The following is a 25,421-nucleotide window of genomic DNA, read 5'->3' on the forward strand; positions in this document are numbered from 1 at the left end:
TCCTCGGGAGGATGCAGCCAAGAATTTGGACACCCTTACTGTGTTTATCTTATGCTAACATAGCTGTGTCGCTATGAATCACATAGCACATCATTATATACCAGCTAGTCCAACTTAACCCTACAAAACTCACTGCTGTTTAGTTTTCTGTCTTCATTTATGTTAGAAGTGAGAGCAGAGCTGTATGTTTTAATTTTTTCAGAAATCCCTCAGTCAGAACATGAAAATGCTAACTTCCTGTTTTAAGACCGGATGTAGGGTTGTACATTTCCGGTAGCTTTATTTTGCAGTCAAAGCACCAAAACGTAAAGATCGCGTTATAACGCGGCTCACCTTTCGCGGCTGCGCTGTTTCACAGATTTTTTTTAGTGCAATTTTGCATGCTTTTTTTTTTTTTGACATCGCATTGTGTCCTGCGTCCTGATCGGCTGCAGACCACTGTCGATCTCCTCCGTGCCGTCTCTCCTGTACAGTACAGAATCACTACATCGATCGCTGATTCATTGATTCATTAATGATTCATTGATGTTGAATTATCTCGCAGCTGCTCTATTCCCATGTTCTGGAGTTTGATCTTTGGTTTCATTCTATAATACTGGACTTGGTTTGAACTTTGAGAGTGTTTAAACAAGAGAGAAAAGTGTGAAAATGTTTGTGCCTGTCTGAGAAAAGTGTATTAAGAGTGTAGTGAAGGGCGTTACAGTCTTAAAACATCTATAATAATTGTAGGAAATAAAGTTGGCTACTTCGCGGATTTCACCTATCGCTGGCTATTTTTAGAACATAACATCCGCGATAAACGAGGGACCGCTGTATACAAACACTAAGAAATATAAAATTTGAATCCTTTCTCCCTTTTGCTCTGAGGCGTGGTGGAAAAAATATCGACACATCGACGAACATCACCTACAGATATATTCGGTAAATGCCCAAGACATCTTGAGAAATGTAAATCGCCACTTGATTCATCCATTTGGCTGACTTGTTTTGGAAAACCCGACCGTAAACAAGGAGCGAAGCACTCTACAGGCGTTTCCCCACCGGAAGTAGCATATGCTTAGGTGCGCATAGTCTATCCCTCAAGCGGTGCGGCTTTGTAGCTTACCAAAGTCATACTAAAACATTTTTTGACAGATTTTTGAGCGCTGCGTACCAGATAAAATTGGTTCGAGGTCATTAAGCACAACCAGAATTCAAACATAAGGTGCACCGGATTATAAGGCGCACTGTCAATTTCTGAGAAAATTAAAGGATTTTAAGTACACCTTATAGTCTGAAAAATACGGTATACATGAAAACTAAAGACTAGACCCAGTGAAGTAGTCATTCCCTGTTAAAAAAAGAAAAGAAAGATGATGTCTAGATACACAGGTTTATAATGCTTCTGACTTTCAAAATACATGAAAAGCTGAAAGCTGTGTTTTGTTGTGCCAGCTGATTATTGTGATTTTGTGGTCATTAAAAGATGTTTAGAATTTGGAAATTGATGATTCATCTCACAAGCCATGACACACTGAACTTACCTACATAGCTGCCGGCACTGGCATCAGCAGTGTTGGGTAAGTGACTTTAAAATAGTAACTTAGTTACATTACTAGTTACTTCTCTCAAAAGTAACTCAGTTACTTCAAGTTACTCGTTACTTTCAAAGTAACTAGTTACTAGGGAAAGTAACTTTGGTTTTACTCAGAATTCTCTTGTTAATGTGTTGCTTCCATAACTTTGCCAGTCTTCTAGCTTGCTTACTTGCCACAAGTGCACTGTGCCACCTACCAATAGAAAGGATATGATAACGTGCATATTTCCACGAGAGAAATCCCACGCCTGGACCGTCATTGACTGTTGCCATGATTCTAGCCTACGTCACTGAAGGAAACGGTTTCCAAGGCCTAATCCGTGGATCGACTTCCTTCGAGGCGTGGACGTCTATCAGCAGAGAATGTACCTTCACCTATCAGCAGAGAATGTCCCTTAGTCTATAACACAGTCAAATATATTCTCAAGCAATATTCAAGCATGCCATTCAGCGTGTTAGTACGAGCTCGGGAGCAGCTTGGGAGAACAAGAAAACAGAGACTGCTTTAGATTGTCTTCCCAAAGTGACTCAACTTTATTCACAAGTACAACAGTTTATATAGAGGGTAAAATTCATGAGACAGCAGATTATCAGTTTAAACCAGTACAGACCAAGATAAGGGAGCGTCTTCCTGCCCTTGGGTGAAGAAGCATCCTTTGTGTAGTTTATTAGTTCAGCTACAATTGTGATTATCTCAGCGACATATTTTCAAGGCACAAAACAAAGAGTTCTTACATTAGTGAAATCTGAAACAAACCATTTGGCCTTCAACAGGCGTCTAAAAGATTAAGAAACTAATGTAGCTGAGGGAGTGATCTCTGTGGTATTTCAACCTTGTACCAGCCTGTGATTCTCACACATCAATTCTTGGGTCAAAGAGAAAAATAACTAAAACAAAGGGGCCTTATTGAATGACAGAGTTTTCCTGTATAATGTCACTATAAAACAATATCCAGTAAATGCTACCATGGTACTAAAATACCTAACAGTCACAGAGTCATGTGCGCCTTTTACATCCAACACAAAAACTGCAGTCGTGGTGCTTTCGATTGTACTCAGAACTCAGAAATTCTGCCTTCTGAATAGGAAGATGTAGGTAACACCAGACTGCAGATGAGCTGCATACAGGGCTGGACTGGGACAGAAAATTGGCCCGGGCATTTTGACTAGAGACCGGCCCACCATTATAGGAAAAATCATAAAGCCTTTGAATGAAAACAAACACTGTTGTGACAGTGATGTACACTGTTTTGATGGTATATATGCATCAATCTATCAATCGTTTGTTGTAAGATTCAGATAATTATTTTTTAAAAGCTAGACATTTTAAATGAGAATAAGAAAGAAAAGTATTTCTTTGTGCCCCCCTCTCCCTGTTAATGCCCTACATGCCCCCTTGGCCACACTTTGCTAGATCCGCACCTGCACAGTTACCAGCTGTCAGCTACCTAAAAAAGGATCCTGGTGTTATTTGTCTCTCAGAAACAGTTCATAACTTCCCTTCAACTCATTCATGTCACCTAAAAGGTAAACCTGTTTCTCCATCACCTGCTCAGCTCTGATGATCCAGTAAGGACATCTCCTGGTTTCATCTTCATGTTTCCCTCTCACCAGATAACCAAACCATATCATGACCAGCAGCTTTTTTTTACAGCTGTGGCTCCAGCAAACATCAGCCGATACTAGAAATTAATATTAAATAAATTCTAACAACAGCTGATCAAGCTTAAACGTGCTGCTGTTGTTTAGCGCGACATCCGCTGGTTTCCTCTTTCGGCGCAAAGTGAGCGATAAACAAACAAGAGAGCCGATCAGCTGATCATTGATCAGTTTCATGATTGAAGTAGAAACGGGAGAGGGAGGGGGAGAGGATGAGAGAAGAAGAGGCAGCTGTGCAGCAAAGACACAGAATAACTCCAGCTTTGTGTCTTTTTCATTGTAGCTGAATTACGGGACAAACTGTTCCTTTTCACCTCAATAAGAAACGCGTAATATTTTCTCTGAATACCAGACGGGACGGTTGGCAACTCTAATAACTTATGAACAAAATAAGGTTCAACATCATTAACTTCATAGCACCCACCCAGCTGTGTAGAAACTCCGTCATGCTAGCTAGCACGCAGTACGGAAAAAGTCAGAATAACGAAAATAAACTCCACCTAAACTTGGTTCATATCTGACCCAGAGAGACTGCAGGTCATAACTTCTTACCTGAAGTTCAGTTCACACTTGGACCGGCGGCCGCCTCGGGTCTCTTTTCCTTCTGCGTCCCTTTTCCTTCATCCACCTGCTGCCTCCACCACTTGCTAATGTTACTGAATCTGTGGAAGCTCCGCGATAGCCACCACACGAAGTAACGAGTAACGACCCTATCTAAATCCCAGTAACGAGTAACGCGTTCCTGATTTTGGCATAATAACTAGTTACCGTGCTCGTTACCACAATAATAACGTAGTTACTGTAACGCGTTACTTAATAACGCGTTAGTCCCAACACTGGGCATCAGCAATACTGATCCCATTTAAGATTCAGATTATTACCCAAATTTGCACTACTTTTCTTCTTCTAGTAACAAAAATTGCCATACATACAGGATTGAAGAGGTGCTGGTGAAAGAGGTTTCCTTTGACAAACCAAAGCAACATCATTTTCAAGGCTTACCAATTCCTCAGGTGTTACGTGGGGCGCCACTTACTTTTGGCTCGACTTCTCATCTTGTGAAACACCTTCAACCTAAAATAACTGAAATAAGCACATAATATCAGCTAAAAACTGACGTATAAATGCATAAACATGCATTTAAAGAAAAAAAAGATTGAAATCTGTACGTACCCCTGTGTTTATACCTGTGTAAAAGCAAAGACTTTGAAACTGAACAACATTTTTCCTTTATGACACGTAAAGATGTGATATAAAGAAGCACATTATACTGTGCTCACCAAAACACCTATCCTATCCATCAAGTCTGACTCAGCCTGACGTTTGGCGTATTTTCCACCTCAGTCAGTCATTCAGTCAGTCAGCTTCTCTCTGCTGTGTGACAGAAAGAAGAGATGTCAGCGAACAGGTTTTTCAGGGAGCTCGGGGCCGTCATGTCTGCCTTCGCTGTGACTGATGAGGTTGTGAAGAGTGACGGGCAGCTGCAGTCTTTTCTCAGCCCGCGGGCCTGCTTGGCATTAACGTTATGTGCCATGTTCTCAGAGGGAACCCGTCATTCAGCCGTCACTCAAACCGGCAGACAGATGGCGCGCATAGACTCCGAACATGAAAGAGACTGGCAAAGTAGCAACAATCCCTAGGTGGTCCTTCGTAGTTGAAGGGTGCGGGTTTCTCATCACCGTTGCTTGGCAGCTCGACTTCAACTGCAAGGCCACACATGGACATCAAGGTGGAAACTGGGCCCAGACGAACATCAAAGTCCCGATCCATCAAACGTGTCATATGATATGAAAGGGAACAGCTTGCAGGGTGGCTCAGGTCTGATCTGTTTTCACCTGATCTTCACGACGCATGGGCACGTTCACTTTCTTCTGCAGGCAATGGAGTCGTATGCAGAGCTCAATCAGAAACAAAATAGGTCTGTTAGAGAAACTGGACTTTATTCGTAGTCGAGCAGCACAAGAGTTTTATTCAAACTTCTGTAGCAAATTTGGAGATTTTATCACGTATGACATTAAACAGCATGAGTAAGGATGTCTACAGTTATGTCACATGTGTCGTCATGGTGCAATTACAGCTGAAGGAGCATCTACATCATGATGAAGCAGCAACATAATCCAGATTAATTAGACCCAGCTATTCATCAGACCAGTTAAATTGGTGCCAGGCTGTAAAGGCTTTTATTCTGAACACTAGTTATGCATACGTGTTATTTATATATATATTTATATATTTATATATATATATATCCATTATCTTCCAGTTTTCCAAAGTGATTGAAACCAAAGATTTGAACCAAGGATCTTCTTGCTGTGATGTGGTGGTGCTAACCAGCACCACACCACTTTGCTACCTGTAAATGCTAAATTTTCATGTTACCCAGGCAACTAAACATTTACATCTGCAGTAAACTATATGCAGTTATTAAACAACCACCATCTGGTGTTGGCAAAAGAAATGCTGGAGTCGTTTTCTGAAATGAGAAAAGTACGGGTGACTGAAAATATATAAACACGTCATGAAAAGATTCTGTGTAAAATTAACACACACCTCATGTAAAATATATTTTTTAAAAAAACCCCAGAAGGCTGGTCTAATTTTACATATAGAATTGATGCTTGCACATAAACAGCCAGTGTAGTCACTTGATTGATACAGTGTAAGCCTCATTTTGTAGCATCTGTTCTATAAATGATCAGCACACATCATGCAACAGCATCAAAGAGCCCTGCAGGATGCAGTCTTCAAACTTTATCTGCCTGTCATGTCATTAGCCATTACTCGGTCCAAACGCTCCTCAGGTTCCTAAAAGCAAACAAACACTAGGGCACCAATGTGAGTTATAAAACGGTCCACATTCTTTCAGTTTACATGACCCGTGTGGACATTTTTAAAATACAGTCATGGATTTTAAATATCCATGATTGACAAGGTTTGGTGAAGTTAGACATTATCTTCCTAGTTTCCACCTAACAATGATATACTGAAGTCTGACTGAAGTATTTTGTAAAAATATAAATGTAAACCTCTTTGTAATTTTGGACAAGGAAAACTAAATAACAGCAATATTTGGAGGATTAGTGAAGTGGGGCTAAGTGGCATATGACGTGCTAACTTGTGGGAAACTACAGAGCTATATTTAGGCTAATAGAAACCCTTTAGCACAGGGGAGACATAGGATGAAGTTCATGTTGAGCATGTCCGATGGGCAGAGGCCTATTGCAGGAAAAAGACTCGATAAATGGAGGAAACTTCAGCAGATGGAACGTCTGAGATGAGAACATCCACAACACGAGGTTAGTCACGAATATGTTGCTGTGTGTTTCAGATTACTCGCTATGAAAAAAATATTCTGTCCCTAAGCTTAACATCTACACTGAAAGTCAGCTATTCTTTTCTAAAGCCTTCAAATATTTGGCGTCCGGGACATAATGAACCCCTGGGCTATAGTGTGCACTGTAAGGCTTCAAAAACTTGTGAGGAACACGAGTTGTGTGAACAAAAAGCCGAAGATACCGGGGGCGACTTGTTTCTAATAAATAAAATAAGACGAAAGTATTGCAATGGCTTCAAACAACGCTGTAGACCAGTGACTGTAGGCCATATATAGCCCACTTTGATGTGGACCGGACCAGTAAAACTCCTCTTTCCATTAGTGTAAAGAAGTTTAACTTTACATTTTCAAACACGAGAAAAAGAAGTGCAAGTAACATGGAAAAAAATGCATTGATTGACAGAAAATGTGTTTTTTCTTTTTTGCACACTATAAAACTGATAAATATCTACAGTAGATAGTGAAAAATTTATGTTATTCAATTAATTAATTGTTTATCTATTACTTATTACTATCAGGGAGGTCTTTATTAGAAAGAAAAGCTGCAAAACCTACAAAAATAAAGTTAAAAGTATAAAATTTATGTCCTCATTCATATTTTCCAAAGCCGTCTGGTGGATCAGATTGGAGTCTTGTGCAACCAGACCTCAGGTTTGACACCCAGACACAGGGCTGATATACGATCACTAAACAAGCGAATAGGTGTGTCGTTGAGATTAGCGCAACTGTCGAGCTGAAAGATCTTAATGTTCTGAGTCTACATATCCCCTCTGATTCTCATCTGACTGTTTAGCCTGTGGAAAAGCAATTTATGGCAGCAAGCTGTTCTTCACCGCATCATGATGTACATCGTGATGCTGCGTCACTGTTGACAACATGGTAAAATTCTAGTCGATAGCTGACAGTGACAGGAGTGATCGTGATGAGAATAATTCGTGTGATGGAAAATGAACAAACACAAAATGTTACCGTCAGTATTCAAAGACAACGGGCTGCACGGTTCTAGGTGACATTCACACACAGGCGGCGTAAGTAACTGAGAAAAATGAAATCTTAAAAACTGTGAACGTGTGAAGCTTTTTCATCTAAACTTGGACTCGCTCAGTCACGCTGGCTGAGGTAAATTTAAAACAAACAAGTGAAGAAAAGATAAAACGGTGCCAACAGGTGTCATTTTGTGTGTCTTTATTGTGGACATGACATTACATCTTTTTGAAATGATGTACAAAAGTATAACAGAACTGAGAATGGCTCAGACGAGGTAGAGCTTTCACATCGGCTTGCTGGCTTGAAAACTACACAGTATAAAAACAACCCGGAAAAATCGAATTAAAACAAACACTCCTGTCTGCTTCTGTCCTCTTATCCTGTTTTGAAGTGATAATAAATACAGATATCAACCAAATACATCTGGAATAATAATGTCTTCTAAGGTAAATTAATCATCGAGTTCATAACAAATTAAAAAAAAGAAATATGAATACGGACACAAATAATACAACTTAAGAGGCATGTAAAACAAACCCAACCAAAGAGAAAAAAGAAACACCTGCCAGCCCCTCTGGGAGGGCAAACCATGACTAGCTACTCAACAAATCCTACAGTTTAGCAAATAGACTAAAAACACACTTTTACATCTTTATGAAAAAATAAGCACTGCTGCGCCTAGCATTATCAAACCTCCCTTGAGGAAACGTAGCTAAAAAGCTGTACCACACAGCAGTCACAGAACAAATCATTTTGCATTCATATCTATAGAATCATTCTAACAAAATAAAAGCCCCAAAAAAGAAATGAAAAGAAAAGTGTTAGCCGGCACCGTTAAAAAGACATTCTCAAAGAAACCTTAGCTAGAACTGGACAAAATAAGAATGGTTAAAGCACTAACCTAGTCTAAGTGCACTAGTAATGCCATTTGGTTTCTACCGCTGTATATAAAGGGTTTGGTAAGAGTTTAAGAGATTAGAGATATACACTTTATATTACACTTACTCCTGCTTCATAGTTTTTCTAAGTCACACTTCGGAGTACAAATTCATAGCTGAGGAATTTATCTTAAAGGGACTTCTGTACAACATTGGTATTAGTACTACCCTACCTCAAAGGCTAGAGAATCCATTTCAAGTATTTTCACTAACCACACCTTCAACATACACGTTTGTGCATTATTAGTCCGATTCAAGCACACGATATTGTATGCATAACTAAACAACCCAATGGCATAACAACTGTTTCATCACACATTTGCGTAAAAACTACTGAGGTCTCAAAATAGATGGAAAATACAGTACTCTGTAAGCTCCGTCATCTACAACTGGTGTGAATTTTGAATCAGAGAAACCGACTGCTTTACTCTTCTTCAGAGTCTTGAGCTGCTTCGCTTTACTTCTCCTCTTCCCCTACATGCTGGGCATGGCGTATTCAATCCTGGGGGCTATTTTAAGGGTGAAGGACAAGTAAAACAAACAGCCCTGCTTGACATCAGCCAATAAATGTTAGCATGCTTTCATTACAGGAGGTAGGATAATATAGAAAGCATCGAGACGGAGGCTGTAGTACACGGGAAGTTTAGTCAACCTCTAATACAGTATAAAGAGGTTTGAAATGCACGCGCACACACTCTCTCTCACACACACACACACACACACACACACACACACACACACACACACACACACACACACCTGTGTTAAGGCTGTGACAGCTCTACAATTCAGTGTCTCCACCTTGTGTATTTACTCATGAACTCTCTGATAGGCTGACCTCCTCACCTCTGCCTACTCTTTCTCTGACCCCCTCGAATGCAAAGCGTCATATCACCATTCAAAGAATCAGACTGACAGCCCAGGGGATAGGCTCTGCTTAAATGTTCTGGTAACCTAATCAGCTCTGCATTGTCGGTCCAATAAACACACTGTTACACAGGATGGTGGATACGTTTCATTATGTGCCCACTTTATCTTTAAAATAAAACCATTAAAGGCACAGCTTTAAATCCTAACACGAGAAGATTAACATCACGGTCACGTCTGTCCACTAAGAATGGTCGGGGACTTAGTACGAAGACTGGGGACAGGAAGGAACGGCAGGCCCAGTCGTGACTTTGAACATTTGAACAAGTTTAAAAACGGTCACACTACTTTGCAAAGGGAAAAAAAAAAGAATGCACTTGCACTGCTGCTTTCTTCGGTTATTAAGGCCCCATCATAGACGTCAAGTTGGTCGCTTGCTGTTACAGTGCATGTACCCGCTGAATAATAGGTGTCAGCCAGTAGCTCAACTACAGCACAAATAGGAGGTGATGTCAAAATCAGATGCAAAGAAATAGCTGTTTTTGTTTTGTTTATTTTTAAGTCTTATCCTTTCAGACATTTGCAAAATCTGTCTGTATAATCTCTGATCTTCTGTGCCGACATATCGTTAAAACAGCGGTAAAATCCAACAGGATGCTGTCTCCAATCCAGGTGCGGCGGCAGCTGCACAACATTCCAGGTTTCAGAAACTTGGAGGCGCATACGGGCAGGAACGAAGGCTTGCTACAGTGGATGCGATGTCAATTTGGCGTCAACTCTGCGTTCGTCAGGTGCCGCTTGACGGCTATAATGGAGCCCTTAGATGGTATTCAGCCTGCCTATGGGTTCTGAATAAACAAGAGGGTAAAAGCTGGAATTAGGGGCCAAATATTCTCCAACTTCCTGGCTGCAGTGTTAATACCAACATGCTTAGTGCATGAGCTATTTACAAGGCTCCTTATCACAGTTTTGCATTTTTGTGTAATGTAGCCCATCGTTACCTATGTTACTTCCATAACATCCTTTATCAGTCTTGCAACTCAAACCATTTCCTCTCAAAAAATATATTTAAAAAACTGAAGTTGACTCATTAAGCAAAAGACTATCATTCAATCGAAAACGTTCAATCGACAGGCGGCCGGTAATTTTGTGTCATTTTTCTGTATGACTGTTTGTTGCCGGTGACGTGCTCATGCCGAGTTGTTGGGCACAAGATGCATTTATTTTTTAAAAATCAAAGCATCATGGTGGATTCCAGATAGAAAACAGACAGCATAAAGGTTCAGCCATTACCGTTTATGTAAGGCAAAAGATTTATGCTTTCTAAATCCAGCATAAGATGACATCATGAAATTTTTAAGAGACAGCGCGGTCAAAAGTTCAGAACTGCTCTTTAGCAATGGAAAAATCTTAGGACGCATCTCTTCCCCCTAACATGATCAGCACCGTATTTTTCTTTGCAATCTGGAGCCGACTTCTTCCTGCCACTTTCTTCCTGCTTTAGTGGAGTCCGCCTCATTTAAAGCCCAAATAGTCTGAGATGGTGACACTCTAATATGAACGAGTTACTGAGGAAAACTCCACTCAGTCCCTTCCTTTTAAATGGACAATAATTGAAGGGCCATAAAAAATGGTATGCTCATTTATATTGCCTTTTTCATGAGCATACATCTCCATTACTGTTCCCTCTCTTTTTTGTCCCTTTCTTATCCTACCTCTCTCCATCTTTCCCTCTCTTTCTAATCACAAGCTCTAGAATGGTCACCGCACTCGCACCATTACACTGTCGACTGAAGGGGAGTGAGTTTAGCACACCTAAACAAGCGCGCGCGCACACACACACACACACACACACACACACACACACACACACACACACACACACACACACACACACACACACACACACACACACACACACACACACACACACACACACACACACACACACACACACACGCTGACAGAAAGGGGCAAGTCTTCTGAGTCAGAGCCCACAGGAGACAAACTTGCTATGTGCCAGCTGGTTGTCGATGAACCGTAGAGCTTCTTTCTTCTCTTGCTGTGTGTTGATGGTCAGTGTCCTGAGAAATGCACAAAATCTCACGTACAATAAAGCTTAAAAGAACAAAAAAAATAAACAATTTAAAAAAAAAAAAAAAAGGTTTGTGGGGGCATCTACAGCAGCCATGCAATGCCACAGTCCTCGATCACAATGCCAGCAGTTGCATCTGAGTTCAGTTTCTCTCCTCATTTACTTTCCTTCTCCTGTAAAGCAGCTGGCAGCAACTCTACTTGTTGGTACCTCCAAAAATGGCAGCAAGAGGCAACTCATCGAATTTTCAGGGCTCCCATGATCAGAAATCATTTAAAGGTCACAAGCCAACCTTCGTGATAAAGAAGACCCAATGAAGCAAAAGACTGAATGTTGGTGAGTCCAGCCTCCCTGCCAAAGAGAAACTTTGCATTTCACTCTTCACTTCTTCTATGGTGAGAGGTGTGCACACCTGACCCACGCAGCTTCTTAAAGCAGATTTCCATCAGGTGTCATTTCTATTAAAAAGACTTTTTCTGCTCCGGGCCGTCTTTGTGATTTTGAAATTTTCTAGCACAACTTGAACACGCTTTTTTACAGTAAAAAAAACAACAACAAAAAAACTACAATAACCTTCAATGTAGAAAATTCTACATCATTAAAGGGTGACGGTGAAGAGGAAAGGCTCAAAAAGTGAACTGTTAGTCGTAGGTTCTTGTGTCTAGATCTGTGAATTTCAGGAACGGTGACAGGGCTTTGGGATTGTGTAAGAAGCTGGTCCAGGTTGTGATCAGATCAGCTGAAGGTGTTTACTGTTGCTGTTGTGGGTTTGGTGGGTGTTTGGCAGCCGGTCCTCCTCGCTCCCCCTGGCTCAGTAACAAGCTCCTCCTGTCTTGGTACTGGCTGTTGTCAAAAGGCATATGGTGGACACTCTGGACATGTGTCTTTAAGTTCCCTTTCTGAGAGGCTCGGTATGGGCAGAGTTGGCAACAGAATGGCCTTTCCCCTGAGGAACACACACACAAAGTTGAAAGGTCATATGGCGGCCAGAGGTGACACCGTACACAGAATTTAGAGAGGACAGGGATGTTTAAATATACGAGACAAAAATGATGCAAAGCATAGATGAGGCTTGCTGCAGTGGGAATGGAAAAAGAAGGGGAGGAGGCCAGAGAACACAAGCAAACATAAGCAAAGACACATGGTGGAATCCAGCTAGAAGTACAGCAACACTCTGTAGGTTAAGTGAAGCCTTCATATTTATTTATTTATTTTTAAATCTATTTTCACTTAAAAAGTTCTCTATCCTGACCCAGATGGAGTAACTGTTCCTCGCCCTTTCCTGCCATCTGGAGAAGAGTGCCACACATCCCCCTGTCCAAAGAGTCCCACTTTTGTCTCCATACGTTTCTCTCAATCACCTGGGCCACCCAGCGGCCCCCTACACAAACACACCCCCTCTCAAACACACTCTGTGCGCACCCTATACTCTCGCTTCTAATTAGAATGACCTACAATGGCACAGACACCTCTGAAAAAACAAAAATAAATAAAAATAAGCAACGCACACCTGAGCAAAACAAATGAGCGTGCCATTTAATTGCACCTAATTATCATTTTGATAAATGGAAGAATATCAAAGCGGGAAAACAAATGACTCCCCGTGCCCCTCCCGCACCCCTTCTCCCAGAAGAAGAAACAGGGAAATATAGCTGTTATCATACATCATCAGAAACGCAACGGTGAGAAAAGGAAGGGGGGAGTGGGGGGCTGGTGTAAGACAGAAAGCGAGAGAGATAAAAAACAAAAAAGTATAATTAATCACACCGAACCCCCCCCCTTCAAAACCCCCAAAAACAGCTGCAAAGATGGTGAGGGTGAGACGTGCGGGGGAAGCGAAAACCTCCGCGACACCGTCCTGCGAGGGAAAACATCACTGACAGGACCGGTGCACTAAATTATACTAAAGGTTATCGGCACCGTAAAGCAGCGTCAACACTACATTTAATTGGACCCCTCTGCAGCGTCCGCTCCCATCACTCACAGTGTGTGTGTTAAATCTGAGTTCACATGGGCGTGCTTGATTAATTATGATGGAGGTGCCGCGTGTACAGCCCGGGTCTCTCCGAATGTCAAAGCAGAGTAGCTTTAGCCCAATGTTCCCACTGACCCCAATCCTTACTCATCGTTTCTGCAATTTTTAAAGTTTGTTAATTACTTGTGTTCAGTTTCATTTCCACACAATCCTCTTGGTTCTTGTTGTATTTACACCTGCTCATAAACAAAGATGTTATAGTACACTGTATGTGAACGGTGAAAGTAGGAGATACTGTGATGTTGCCCAGTGGTTTGTGGACTGCCTTTTTGAAGTGATTTTTGAGACCCGATACAAGAAGCAATGAGTGGCTTTGACTGTAAATCTGATGGTACTGCAGATGCATTCCCCGCTTTATTGTTTTTTTATTTATTAAAAATAAACTTTAAAAAAAAGTAAATAAATAAAATTTATTAAATAAGTCGTGAAACTAGCAATTCAGACTGTTGAGTCTTCAGAAAAAGACTAACTGGAATCATAAAACAAGTCAGAAATATGGACATTTTCTCACTGAGTTTTATACAATTTCACTACTTTTTTGCAACCACAAGAGTTGCCCTCTGCTGGCCATTAACAGAAATGCATGATTAAGGCATTATCGCATTTTTATATACAGTCTTTGAATAGTTGAGTATATTGGCATTTAAGATTTATTATTTCTATGCAAACCCAAGCTTTTTGCTGTCCTCTTGCCATGCGTATGATCTCAACCTCTTAGTCTCTCGGCAAAAACTGCCATGTTACCGCTGTTAACGCCAGTTAACAGCATCAGTTAGTTTACAGTGTCAGTTAAGATATCAGGATGAATAAAAGCAGTAAAGTTACATCTGCTGACATGATAACAGATGGCTTTTAGTGCTGGAAATTCGTTTATGCTCAAAATACCTGCTAACAGATATTGCTAGGAATGATCATTTTCCTGAATTGTAGCTGCTTGAAGATTTATAAAGTTTGAATTGTAGCAAATGAAGCAATTTTGTACATTAGAATCTACATGCTGTCATTTTGCAATTGCAACATGCTGATGAGCCCATGTGAATGTGTCGAATGTACAGTGAAATTCCGATAAACTGCAAATCCCAAAGCCCGTCTGGCACTGCAGCAAAGCAGCAACTGCCCTTTGAGTTCAAATGCATACATCAAAACACCTAAATTCAATATTTTAGGTGAAAGAAGTGTCAAAGTATGGGTACGGTTAGCCAAAATGCCAGGCAGAGCTATTCACCCTCTACACATGGATGCAGATTTAACTGTATATGTCTGAATGTGTCAGATCAGAGCCTGCACATCCTTTCCAGTGTGATGAGGAAAAAGGGGGATGTGATATTTGTAATGACAATGTGGGGGGGGAAAATGCATCTCATGACAAGTAAAAAGCATGCGCTGTTCTTTAACCAATAATGCTTCTGCCTGATTTAGATAGCTGCGGGGGAATCTACGTTGTAACTTACAATGTAACTGGAAATCCTTTTTATCCCTATGCAGTTCCACATCATTCAGTCATTGCGGGCTCTTCCGATCTCATGTGTAGTTACATTTCTCGGTAAATGCACATCAGGTTACGGCGTAGTTTTCCCATAGACATCTAAATCAGGCGTTAGTTTGAAGTATCCCAGCCTTTTAGTGCAATTGAGCAAACCTCATTGTTTTCAAAGCAAAAGTGAAGCTCGTCAATGAGACAACTGTGAATACACACTCTTACGTGAGGTGTGATCCAGCAGCATGTGAGAATGCCAGGTGTTAATGCCGTGTGCAGAGGGCGCCACATGTGAATGTTAAACATGAACAAAAAAAAAACAAAAACAAACACACACACACACACACACACACAAAGGCTAGGAAGCTGAGTGACTGACACAGACACACACATGCAGAGGTGAGACAGTAACATTAAGAAACATGCGGGAGCGATGAGCGAGCCCAGTGATTAGCCATTGTGCCACATACTTGTTTGGGAGCTTCAGAAGCGGTGGTGTGAGCGTCAGTACCTCTGTGGAGTCCGTTAAAATCAAACCCAACTGTGGGGGGAGAAGGAGGATTGGGTGGGTGGGGGGGAGAGGAAGAGGAGGAGGAAGGAAGGGGGAGGGAGGATTTGGTTAAACGCTCTACCAGATCCACACAAGCATTTTTTTTTTTTTTTTTGGTCTACCACCACGCAAACAAAAAGCATTTTGACACCAGCACCCTTGTTAATAGAGGGGAGCTGGCAGTGATGATGGTGGTGATGATGATGATGATGATGATGATGATGATGATGATGATGACGATGGTGGTGGTGATGATGGTGATGGAATCTGGTGGAGGCGAGTCGGTGATTTAATATGACGCATGTTAATAGAGGCCTCGGGGTGGCTGGCCTTTTCTGTGCGTGTGCACGTCCATGCTGAAGACAACTGTCGGTGACAACATTAATTACAGCCCCTGTGAGTGTTTACAGAGCCTGTGCATGGGCATCTGTGTGTGTGTGTGTGTGTGTGTGTGTGTGTGTGTGTGTGTGTGTGTGTGTGTGTGTGTGTTTACAATAGAGCTTGGAGGGAAGCTGAGCTCTGCATCACTTACCATTTGGCCTCTGTCACTTAGAATCACTGGCTGTGCCACATATCATTCACACTCTCTATAAAGAAGCTACTTATCTCACTGTCTACTGTGATCACCGCTGGCCCGGCTGATGGACATGACAGGACAGGAGAGGGAAAGGAGAAGAAGAAGAGGAGGAGGAGGAGGCAGGAAATCAGGCAGCCAAGGAGAAGAGAGTATGCGAGGACAAAAAATAAAAGTGAAAATTAAAAAGAAAGAGAGGAAGGGAGAAGGAGGAGAGGGAAAGAATGTGAGGAAGAAACAAGAGAGAAAAGGGAAGAAAAGAACCAGAAATCAAAGAGGGGGGAGGAGAGTGGGGGAGTCTATGGATAAAGGAAAAGCAGGGATAGGGAGAAAGGCAAAATGAGACAGACGGAGGAGATAAAAAGACCGCAAAGGTGACAAGATGTGGAGACAAAAAGGAAAATAACTGAAGTGAGAAAGAAGACAAAGGATCTAGGAAAGGAAATGAAAGGGAAAGAAAGGAGGGGAATGAAAAGCAGAGGGAATAAGTGAAAGTAGAGGAAGAGCCGGAGTGTCTGAATCAAGCTGTTTAGTGAATGGCACTGGGATGCATGCAAATGGATTCGTAAGGCTGGCGTGGACAAATGCTGTTCTGCTTCATTAGAATGCACAATTCCATCTCTCTAATTGACATGTAATTAATAATGTATACAATTTGTCACAGGTCAGTATCCGGAGCAAATCATGTTTCAGTTTAAAAAATAGAGACAGCTGCCCAGCCCAGGGCGGGGAAGGACTCACAGACCGGTTGTCACACTCAACTGAACAAAAAGATCTGTTTTGATTTATTTGCAGAATGCCAGGACGGAGCGGACGTACAGGGAGCCTGATGATGAAATATTGTTGAGAATGTGAATCCCTGTGCATATATCCTCTATATCTCATGTTGGCGTTGCTGGGTGGATAGATCTGTGTGCGCACAGGTGGTACAGGAATGAGTGACTGGTGAGAGAAACTAGAAACTGGGAACATCTAATACTGCAGGAATAGCAAGTAGCTAAATAAAGTTGTACATGTTAAAGTAGAGCTCTGGACTTCCTTCCCTTGTTTCCCCCCCTTATTTCATATCTTTTGCATTTTGGGTAATTTAATGGTTTCTGTGACTGATGTTTTTGCACCTTGACTACTACACCATTTATCCTCTTTGAGTTGCTCTGTATAACTTTAGAAAGTCATAGCAGAGAACTTTTCAAACAATAATCTTTGGTTTAGGGTTTGGAGATCCAGAGCTTTATTTGATATCTTAAAAAGAATTAATATTTCTAACTGTGCTCAGTGGTTTAAATGATATTACATTTGTTATAAGCTTGGTTTTTTTATTTTAGAGAAAACAATCACATTTTCTGTTTACTTGTGTATAAAAAAAATGGTGCTCATGTCGTAATGTGACAAACATTCAGCAGAATAATGTATTGTATATTTTGCTTGCTGCAGTCCAGGGTTGTCACGATACTAGATTTTGACACTCAGTACTGACATAGAAAACTACAGAAACAAAATGGTGTGTATCTGTGATGAATATTTTAAGACTGTAATGCAAAAAAGCACAAAAAAAAAAAAAGACAATATGTTTTGGAACCACTGCTAATCACATAAATTTGGTACTGTAGGCTGTCACTGCTTCTCTAGTTTCTGGCAGAACTTTATCAGCTTCAGTCTGGGATTTTAAGACTTTTTAGACACAAATAATTGTGTTATCCTGTCACTATCTACTAATATTACAGACAGGCAGGAGTGATAACATTTTTTGCCTAACTCACACATTAATATTATCATTTTATCATCAGCCATAGGCCCCAGCCGCTGCCTTAACGAGAACCCAACAGACGGCTAATGCTGCTGTTGGGTTATTGCTAATAGGTAACGTTAAGGTGTGCTCTGGCCAGATTAATATTTATTATAAATGTTTTAGTACTTCAGTGTTGTTAAAATGAGAGCTTCACTGTTGTTTAGCATTGTGAATGCCAATTATTCCAAACACTAGTGAAGTTGTGTCAATTTGAGGAGGCGAAGATGGCCGCGTTGGTGTCAATACTGGTGCAAATAAGCATCTAATCTGTCATTTTTACTATCAATTAGCACATTTGCAGCCCTACTGCAGTCACAGGATTTCACTATACTTAGTTCATATGAGTGGCCTTACATTTTGTCACAGTCAAATGTGCATTTGTTAGATTTTTTTTTTTTCATTGTTTAAATTTTTTTGTGACAAACAAAGGTTGTGAAATCCACCTCAAAAAAGTGAGAGTGAAGACGATTTTAACCCAAGGCTTAGACACTTCTACATTAGATCCAGCACGTGTGTGACAAACATGTACTTGCTTCTGTTTGGGGTTTTTTTTTTTTTTTTCCCCAGTGCGTAATGGCTGTATTTACCTGTATGGGATCTCATATGAGTTCGCAGGTGGCTGGGTTGGCTGAAACTCTTCCCACACTCATTGCAGAAATACTGTCCCTGCCGCATGAGAGACCTCAGCATCCCTGCGCACACAAACACGTGAGGGAGGAAACACAGGATTAAATGGTGGCTCTGCAAATTCCAGAGGTCAAAACCACTGCAAGCCATTCTGGATTTAGAGGAGGCCAAATGCAGTGAATTTGAACTTTTGATTCTTAGAACAGAAATAAAACAACAACAACACCAATTTATATTATATATGTATGTGTGTGTGTGTGTGTGTGTGTGTGTGTGTGTGTGTGTGTGTGTGTGTGTGTGTAAGAAAATGGACAATTAGGGGACAAAGAATACTCTGAGTTTGCATAGGCTTTACATTTAGGATTTTTCTTTTAATAAAATGGGTCAAGAGTGAACATCAGAGTCATATTATTTCAAACAGGAAGACATTTTCACGTGGCAGTTTTTCCACAGCTTGTCTAAAGACTTAAAGGTCGGATTCAGGCAGAAAGTGAGTGGGTGTACATAAAGCGCAGAGCCTGGCTGGAGCGGTGGAGGTAGGTAGCATCAGTAGTGGACTCGCGCAGGCATCATTAGTATGTCTAATGTGTCATTATGAGCGGCTAGCTCCAGGGGCTGGACTGCAGCTGTCACACAGCATCATCTCAGAGGCTGACAGCCAGACACACAAAGCGTGCACACACACCGCATAAATTACAGGCAATTAAAACGCCCCGGCTGTGATGTGCCCGCTCCGCTGCCCGTGTGTCACATGTCAGGTATGTGTGTGTGTGCGCATGTGTGTGTTGGCATGTGTATGAGTTATAAGAGTTGTATATATGCGCGCTTGGGCCAAGGGAGGAAAGTGAAGCACGGGCTGTGGCACACACTGGCATCATTTAGACACACACATAATAATGCAACAACTGCGACATTACATGCACCGCTCACCTTTACATGTTCATGTCCTTAAAACGCGAAAAGAAATCAACTTGTTGATAACACACGCTCAAAGCTCGTAAGTCAGTTTTCCTTGATGGCACATGACTAAACGGACACTCCCTGGCTTCAGCCTTTTTGTTACGTCCTGCTTTTACGCAGTTATTTTCAATAACTAAACATTTAGACAAAAACCATCAATTTGCCATGCCAGCTTAATGCGGGTCAACAGGACGAACTTGTAAATTTTATACTGCCGGAAAAGAACCGATTAACTTTGACGTCACAAATCACAAAGTTCACTATGCTACTTTAGCACACATCCTGCGAGAAGAATCTGCGAAACTTTTAGGTAAACAAAATTAAACAGAGAACTCACCGACGCCTTTAACGCTACATGGATTTTACTTTAAAATTGATTTACAACAAAAGGAAAGCGCGGGAAAATCAATCAACTTTTATCTCGCCACATCTAATGAGAGCTCTAAAGCTATAACGAGGCAGTATAAGAAAAACGCCACCGGGAAATTAATTGTTAAGGGGACAAGAAGCCCGCCTGTGCTTTGTAAACCAGATGGAATGCATACTAAAAAGTGGTTAAAAAGAGCAGGAATTCACCATAAAACCCGCTCTGTGTTCATAATTTCGACAGCTATGCAGCAAAGACACGTCACTCGTGTCGGATTTTTCTTTTCCCCCCTGCGTTGCATGTAAATGCAGGGGCAGCACGAGGACGAGAGACATTTAAGGATGGTCTACTTAATGACAACACACATGCGTGCTTGCCTCGGACCTCTCTCGTTGACAAAAAAGAGGCCCGGAGATTCAGGGGTGCTTTCACTGAGGACGCATAAACACCATAAGCTTAAGGCCTGGCATATACCTGGGAAGTGCCCATAACTCTGGTACATTTGTGTATGTGTGTAGGCAGAGAGGGAGGGATGTGGGGGGTCAGCTGCGGGAACAAGGAGGACAGGGATGCGGAAGAGGTGACAGAGAGTGTCTCTGGCAGCCCGACTGCTGGCCTCTGGATACTCTACTTCTACTCTGGGCCGCCAGCCCTTCTCACTGACGCACTAATGAAAGACAAGACAGAGCTGGACGGAAAACACAAGCAGACACGCGCACACTCGTGCACATATTACAGAGAGAAAGGGAGAAAGACTCAGTTGCTCAAAAAAGGTCACTTTATCGCATGTGACTCAAAGGGCTAAGGCAGATCGTGACGATATGCGCCTGGACGGGTGACAGCGATGTCATGCGTCTGCTCTGGGGCTGTTGTCTTTGACCCCTGGCTCCACACAGCCCCACTTGACCTCAGAGACACAACTGAAAATGGGCAAATAATACGGATGTTCGGTAATGACCATTTCCAAAGCAGCTGGTGGGGTAATTATTCTGTCTCATCTCTCTCTTTGCCTCTTCTGTTCCCTCTCTCTGTTTTTCCTCCCTCCATTCGCATCTGTGCGAGTCTCTCGTCAGGCAGAGCCGTGACCTAAACAGTTTGTGACAGCTTTCTGGGAGAGTGGAGCTGGAGAGTAGGCATGCCTCGCAGACCTGAGAGTAGCAAAGGTTCTCTCACGTCTTTCACGATTACAAAAAAATAAATAAATAGAGGCTACACACACACACAAACACACGTTCCTTTTGCATCTAAAAATTTCAGGCACATATGGACACACATGCTGCCTCAGATAAAGACTTTCATTATGCCTCACAAACATGCGAGCACACGTGTGCGCTCGTTTAATGGATCCCATCGTTATTAAAAACCTCATCAGACTGTGTGTGTGTTTGCCTGTCGATCACTTTCTCCCAGATGGAGTGCCAAGTGTGTGAGATAAAGAGAAATATGTGTGCCTGCTCTACAAGTTTGGATGTTTGAGGCTGCTGGTGTCTTTTTCTTCGATAGCTTGTCAGGTTTAATCACTTCTAATCATATCAGCTGAAAAAGTTGCTCAGACACTGGAAAATACTCTTCTACATACTCCTGACATTTGGCAAAGCCAAGGCCCTCTGGGCATTTTGGATGTGAGCTTATGATGAGGGACTTTCTGCAGTGCAGCTTTTTTCCAATGTTTGGCATTATAAAAACACAATAAAACAGAACTTGGACTACGCCACTGCTAATTTTCACAAACAAAAGTAAATCAGCCATAAAAATAAATAAATTGATGCCTACCAGTAGGATCCATGAGGGCATTGGCTGCACCCCAGCGGTGGTACATGGTAGCAAATTCATGAGGGCTGTAGTTTTTGAGGAAGCCGAGGACGTCACTTGGCGTCTCTGGTGTCTCGGTAATTGGCTCCTGCTTTACCTCCCTGCGAGCCTCTGAAGGTAATGAAGAAGAGGATGAGGAGGGACAGGAGGAATTCTGAAAAGCGCCACCCTTCGCCTGCGAGGCACCAAAGTTGGGTCCTGCAGTTGAACTATGGGTAATGGTGCTGGGCCTCGTAGCGTTAGCCCGAACCTGGCTGTGAGGATTAGGAAGCTGCTGATGAGGGGTGCCCCTAGCTCGACTGTACTCTGCTAGGCCGTGTTTGCTAGACAGCATGAAACCCAGTCCCTCTTGGGGCAACAAGTAGCGGTCAGCTCTGGAAGATGTAGTGGAGCCGGCAGTTGGGGCTGAGGGGCGTGAAGGGGTGCCAGTGTTCTTCTCCAAGGAGCTGGAGGATGACAGCGAGCTTCCCCGCGGGTACACTTCCACTTTGGGTCTGAAGCGTGACTGATGAGTGTGGTCCTCCGTGGGTCTGATGTTGCTGCTGCCTGGCCGTGCTGGGACTCTCCCAGCTTGGGTGCCCAAGCTAGAAGAGGGGCCCCTTGAGGAAGAGGCACAGGGAGCAAAAGATGATGATGGTGTGGCTGAATAACTGGCTGGCTTGCTCTTTTTTAGAGCCTCGCTAGAGCACGCTGGAGGCCGTGTGCGCTGGGTGCGCATCAGCGAAGGGAGAGGCTGACACTCCTTCCCTTCCAGGAAAGGTGGAGGTCCTGTGCGTCTCCTAGAGGATAACGAACTGTCCTTGGAGCCTTTTGAGTTGGTTTTAAGAGCCCATTTAGGAGCCAGATTGGAACTATTGCCATTAATGCGGTGAGCCACAGTCTGGTGCATCCAGAGCACCTCGGGGTAGCGGGTGGAGTGAGAGCAGAAGGAGCACTTGTGGCTAGGGAGGCTTTTCTTGTCCAAGGCTAAAGAGGCTATACCCCTGATGCCCTCAGCCCTGACACATAGATCCAAAGGTGCTACGCTGGGATCGAGTGCAGTGGACTGAGCTGAACGGTAGCCAGGAGGGGATGTAGAGTTGTTTACTCCATGAAGAAGCGCTTTCTTAAGTTTGATATTACTGCTGGGAGTTCCTCTGTCCGAGCTGGGACTGGGAATGGTGCTGGATCTATCTTTAGAGGCAGGTGGATGTTGGACACGGACATGAGTTAAATAGGCCTGTGAATCTGTGGCGACAAAGTCACACATGCTGCAGATGTAAGGCTTCTCATCTGTAGGGAAAAGCAACAACAACAAAAAGGTCAGTGGCTACAAAGGATGTCATGTTGATTATAGTTTAATACACTTAATAGTTAACCCAGGGATCATTTCTTTCACATTCATGTTGGTTCGACTAGATGTAGTTTTAGTAAATGTCCACCAGGCTGCAGCATTGATCAGTCTTTCCAAAACCTCTCTTTTTATTTTATGCATACTAAAATAAAACAATTATATCTACTAATGCAAGAATATACAGAATAGCAGAAAACAAAACAAAATTACATTTTAACATTTCATTAAGATTTGGTATTTCTTCAGTAATAGTCTGTGACCATGCAAAACTCATGTGAAGGTTATGTATAAATATTTGAATATTATTTCAGAGAGATGTACATTTCCTTGGCAACTGCTGGGCTGTTTTATAGTCCATATGGATGGAAATAGTTACAACATAGCATCGAACATTGCCATAGAGTTCAATAAACTCCTTATTGAGGGGCAGGGATAGCTCAGTAGGTAAAGTGGTCGCCCCATGATCGGAAGGTCGGCGGTTCGAATCCACTTAACGGCTACCCTGAGGTACCCCTGAGCAAGGTACCGTCCCTACACACTGCTCCCCGGGCGCCTGCTTAGTGGGCTGCCCACTGCTTCACTAAGTGAATGGGTCAAATGCAGAGAAAAACAAGTAATTTCCCCATGGGGATCAATAAAGTATCCATTATTATTATTATTATTATTGACATATAAACAAATGAGGAGTGTTACAGGGCTGTAAAACTGGTTTATTTACTGGCACGCTCTTATGCTGGCACTGCTTTACATTGCATGTGTTAAATGTACTGAGCCAATGCTGCTAAGCCATGCAGGTGCAATTCTATAAACTCCCCACAAGGTGGCAGTTGACAGGTTTCTAACAGTGAATGTGATTGTTATGACTGGATTTCCCTAAGTGTCCAAATTTTCAACAGGAACAGAGATCATTAATAATGATGGTAAAATGGTAAATGGTAAAATGGTCTGTATTTATATAGCGCTTTACTAGTCCCTAAGGACCCCAAAGCGCTTTACATATCCAGTCATCCACCCATTCACGCACACATTCACACACTGGTGATGGCAAGCTACATTGTAGCCACAGCCACCCTGGGGCGCGCTGACAGAGGCGATGATATCAAACTGAATGGAAACACTAGTAATAGATGTAGAATGAGTAGCAATATTTGGTTTTAAATAAAAAAATATATATGTGAGGAAGAACAATCCTAAAGTTAGACTTTTTCAGTATGAAAGACTGCCAGAGGCAGGGTAATCGCACATGCAGACTCATATGTATGATAAAATACATCAGATACTCTAAGTAGCACATTATTGTATTCTCCATAATCCCTCCTCTTTTTTTTTACAGCACCAGCAATCTGCCATCTGTTTTTCCATTTGGCTTCCTGTTGGCAACGTTGGCCAGCGCTCACAGCCCAGGACCCCGCCAAAGGTAAAGCATGGCACAGGGTAGACTACCAGTTAGAGTGGAACAACTGATGTTTTCTGGTTACCAAACCAGTACTTTTATTATTCAGTTAATAACCAGTGGTGTGGGGCCATCATATAAAGGGTGGAGTACACAACATATGTGTATTAGTAAACACAAATAGTGTGGTGGCTCGAAAGGAGCGTCCTCTCAGCCTGCATGGCCCCTCACTGGAAAGTGACGCTATAAATAACCAATCCCTCAAACATCAGGCTGCTTGGCTGGCTCAGTGGTAAGGAGAGTGGATGAGTGACAGTGGAAGTGTCACAGGAGGTAACCTTAGAGATTAGAAGAGTCAGCAGGCAGACGAGGAAGAAAGGTAACGAGGAAAAGGATGGATGGCCAGATAAATAAAATCTTTTGCTGCTTGAGAATAAAACACATTAGTTAATCGCCGAATCCTAAATACGTTTTCATCGCTAACTGTTAATTTAATGTTTCAACAGACTGATCCTGACACCCTCTGTGTATAAAATCCAACCTGACCTCAGTGACAGTGATCTCTGATGAAGAGACGTTATCTAAGCTAGATAGCACTGCTCGGATATTGGAACGGTGGATTCAGCGGTGTTTGCTACCTTCATTTTACCTTTGACCTTCCCTCGATGAAGCAATGTGCACACTAAACTGTAATTTTGCATCACTGTTGTACACACGTAAAAATATTTTTTAAATGTTTAAAAGAGATTTTAGGCATTTCTAGTATAACTAACACAATCTCACACAGTCAAGCGCAGTCTCAGATTGTTCTTTTTAGAGAGTGAATTCCTCACAGTGCTGCACAACTATAAAAAAAAAAAAAAAAAACAGTCCGAGCCTGCCTTCAATGACTTTTTGATGTTCCCAGTAAAGCTAATAATTTGTTATTATATAATAAACAATACCAGTGTGTTAAGGGAAGCAAGCAAACATGTGTTCATGGCTAAGACACAAATCAGAGAGAGAAAAAAAAAATCATATTCACACACATATAAGCAGGAGGGAGGTG

The 25,421-nt window shown here is 42.1% G+C and overlaps 1 protein-coding gene across 6 annotated transcripts in view; it reads right to left on the reverse strand.

The window, feature by feature from the left end:
- Window positions 1–7,731: 7,731 nt before the first annotated feature.
- LOC146658748 (zinc finger protein 516-like) overlaps window positions 7,732–25,421 on the reverse strand; it is a 50,630-nt gene continuing 32,940 nt past the window's right edge. For 3 of the 6 annotated variants that reach the window (XM_085422469.1, XM_085422470.1, XM_085422471.1), the window contains exons 3-5: window positions 21,609–22,919; window positions 18,469–18,573; window positions 11,195–12,402 (exon numbers count right to left, since the gene is read on the reverse strand). In XM_085422469.1, coding sequence (XP_085278595.1) covers window positions 12,206–12,402; window positions 18,469–18,573; window positions 21,609–22,919 — 1,613 coding nt within the window. In that variant the 3' untranslated portion in view covers window positions 11,195–12,205. The other 3 variants (XR_014913751.1, XM_085422472.1, XM_085422473.1) reach the window with 3 other exon arrangements.

This window comes from Rhamphochromis longiceps, linkage group LG11, assembly GCF_057381845.1.
Source record: "Rhamphochromis longiceps isolate RC_006_pf linkage group LG11, R_longiceps_female_GT1.1, whole genome shotgun sequence".
Classification (NCBI taxonomy): Eukaryota; Metazoa; Chordata; class Actinopteri; order Cichliformes; family Cichlidae; genus Rhamphochromis; species Rhamphochromis longiceps.